This window comes from Nicotiana sylvestris, chromosome 1 (assembly GCF_000393655.2).
Source record: "Nicotiana sylvestris chromosome 1, ASM39365v2, whole genome shotgun sequence".
In the NCBI taxonomy this organism is placed as follows: Eukaryota; Viridiplantae; Streptophyta; class Magnoliopsida; order Solanales; family Solanaceae; genus Nicotiana; species Nicotiana sylvestris.
Window position 1 is genome coordinate 30655493 of NC_091057.1, and position 2234 is coordinate 30657726.

The 2234-nt window shown below is 39.3% G+C and overlaps 1 protein-coding gene across 1 annotated transcript; it reads right to left on the reverse strand.

The window, feature by feature from the left end:
* Positions 1-712: 712 nt before the first annotated feature.
* On the reverse strand, positions 713-1547 carry LOC104232690 (deSI-like protein At4g17486). The gene has a single exon (XM_070158703.1). The coding sequence runs from the start codon at positions 1460-1462 to the stop codon at positions 713-715; it is 750 nt and encodes a 249-aa protein (XP_070014804.1). The 5' UTR covers positions 1463-1547.
* Between the last annotated feature and the right edge of the window lie 687 nt (positions 1548-2234).

A 2234-nucleotide genomic window follows, 5' to 3' on the forward strand; every position in this document is an offset into this window, starting at 1 on the left:
ACGGAGACTTATGTGAGTTGCATTTATCGAGACGACCGTAGCCAGCAGAGTCTACTTCAGAGTATTGTACTGTATTTTCTGTTCTATCCACTTGTATTCCGGACAGTTACTATATTTTATTTCATTCCTAGTAAATGCTCATGCACTTGTGACACCGGGTTCTGGGGTGATTATGGGGTATCTTGTATTAACTTCTTAACAAAAAAAAATTTTGGTTATAATGATCAATTTACTAGAAACTGAAAGAGTAACCACTTAATTTTTTCAAGCTCAAAATAAGCTAGTCTCTCAGTTGTGTCTTCCCAGTATAGTTCATGTTGCAGTGATAATAAGCTTCAAAATCCAAGAGTAAGAAAAAGTTTTGCAAATTTCTCCTACATTTCTACACCAGAAAAAACAAGAACTTCTCTGTTTTCAGTATCAAATAAGAAAGTGGCTGAGAACTAACAAACAAATACATTTTTGTGACTCAAGATGCTGACGTAGCGATGTGATCTTCCAGAAGGATGAAAATGTGAACTGGATAGCAGAACTTGTAACACCAGAATTTGAACTCAGAGAATGGCAAAAATCAACACCGGCAAGCCAAATGAAATCTCAGCCAACAAGCACTATGTGCGACTTTGCCATTCAACACACTCACAGATGGCAATACGTAGTAATATTATGTTAGTATTCACAATGGATGTCCATATAGAGAATAACAAAGACCTTATCCTTCCTTCAAAGACCTGCTTCTAGATTTTTTGGATTCCCAAAGTGGAAGGCAGCCTTTATAGTGAGAGTGCAAGAACAGCGATGACATTGATACTTCTCTCTCACCTTGACGCATTGAGATTGAAGACAAACAATTGAAAGAGCTTCTTAGTTTCCTCTTCTCACTGTCATAGTTTTGCACATTTGTGCCATGTTGTACCGTGGAAGTTTTGAGGGCTTCCGGAAGAATGCAATTGCACAACGAACCTACTCTTGCTAGCCGGTTCACCCATTTAGGTATCCGCTTCCCAGTCAACCTGTAATAGATATCATCGGAGAAATGATTACAGTTCTTGGCAATTAAATGATATGAGTCACCATTGTAGTTTACTGATTGGCGCTCAATGAATTCTCTAAACTGGATAGGATCTAAATATGTTGTTCCCATGAACACCGACTTTCTGAATTTAAAGCCAGGGCACTGACGAGGTTCAAGCTCAAAGACACCACTTGTTGGATAGTCATGTGCTCCGAAAGCATATTCAACACCATGAACTTCCACCCCTGTATGGAAGACACCTATGCCTGCCCAGTAGAAATAGCCATTAACGGGTGTCAAGTCATATACATTAAGGTAAACAGCTATGTTTCCTGGACTACAGCAAGCTGACTTCACTTTGGGGAACATGCAAAAACGTGTTGCAGATTCACCTTGTAAATGAAGAGGCACCACAGAACATAAGCCATTCTTTAATTTTGATTTCATGTTCAAGGCAAAACTAGGAATGCTTCAATACCTAGTTTCTACCTTTTCTGGAAATGACACTCATCAGAGCAAAAATAGTGGAGCTTGAAGGATAGACATATTCACTTCTTAACATTCATATTTGATTTGAAACGATTATCTTTTACTGGTAAAATTAAAGGAAAATCATAGTTTTCAAAATTATTAAAACGAGAATTTAATTAAGTATTTTGGTTGCCTTGCCTGACAGTGGTGTCCGGGGCCATCACGACCCTTAGTGGATTTTGGGTCGTGACAACATGGTATCAGAGCACTAGGTTCCCTTAGGTCTCACGAGTCATGAGCAAGCCTAGTAGAGTCTCACGGATCAGTACGGAGACGTCTGTACTTATCTTCGAGAGGCTACAGGGCTGTTAGGAGTACTTCCCTTCTTGATTCCTCATCGTGCGGTTTGATTCCTTTGAGGCTTATGCCTTTGTTTATTTCCTACTCAATCTTATGCGACGTGAAGCACTTGCTATATCAATCGAGAATTGAGAAATTGTAATGGTACTACAGATATGGTGCGGGATGTTCCTCCCTACGTATTTGATCGGGCTATTGTCGTCGCCTTGCGGAAGGTCGGTCTGTTATTTTTTATCAGTATCAGTATTACCTAAGGTTTTGAGATTTGTAATTAATTGTTATGACGATTCGTGTGTTGCTATCGCACAGTATTGGTGTAATGGTAGGATGTTTGTCTATGCGTCGAAGTAGTGAATGACTTGGAAGGATATTTTCTCAGTGCATGATT

Bases quoted from the DNA above. Each gene is read 5' to 3' on its own strand.
- LOC104232690 (XM_070158703.1), bottom strand. From the start codon at position 1,462: ATGAAATCAAAATTAAAGAATGGCTTATGTTCTGTGGTGCCTCTTCAT.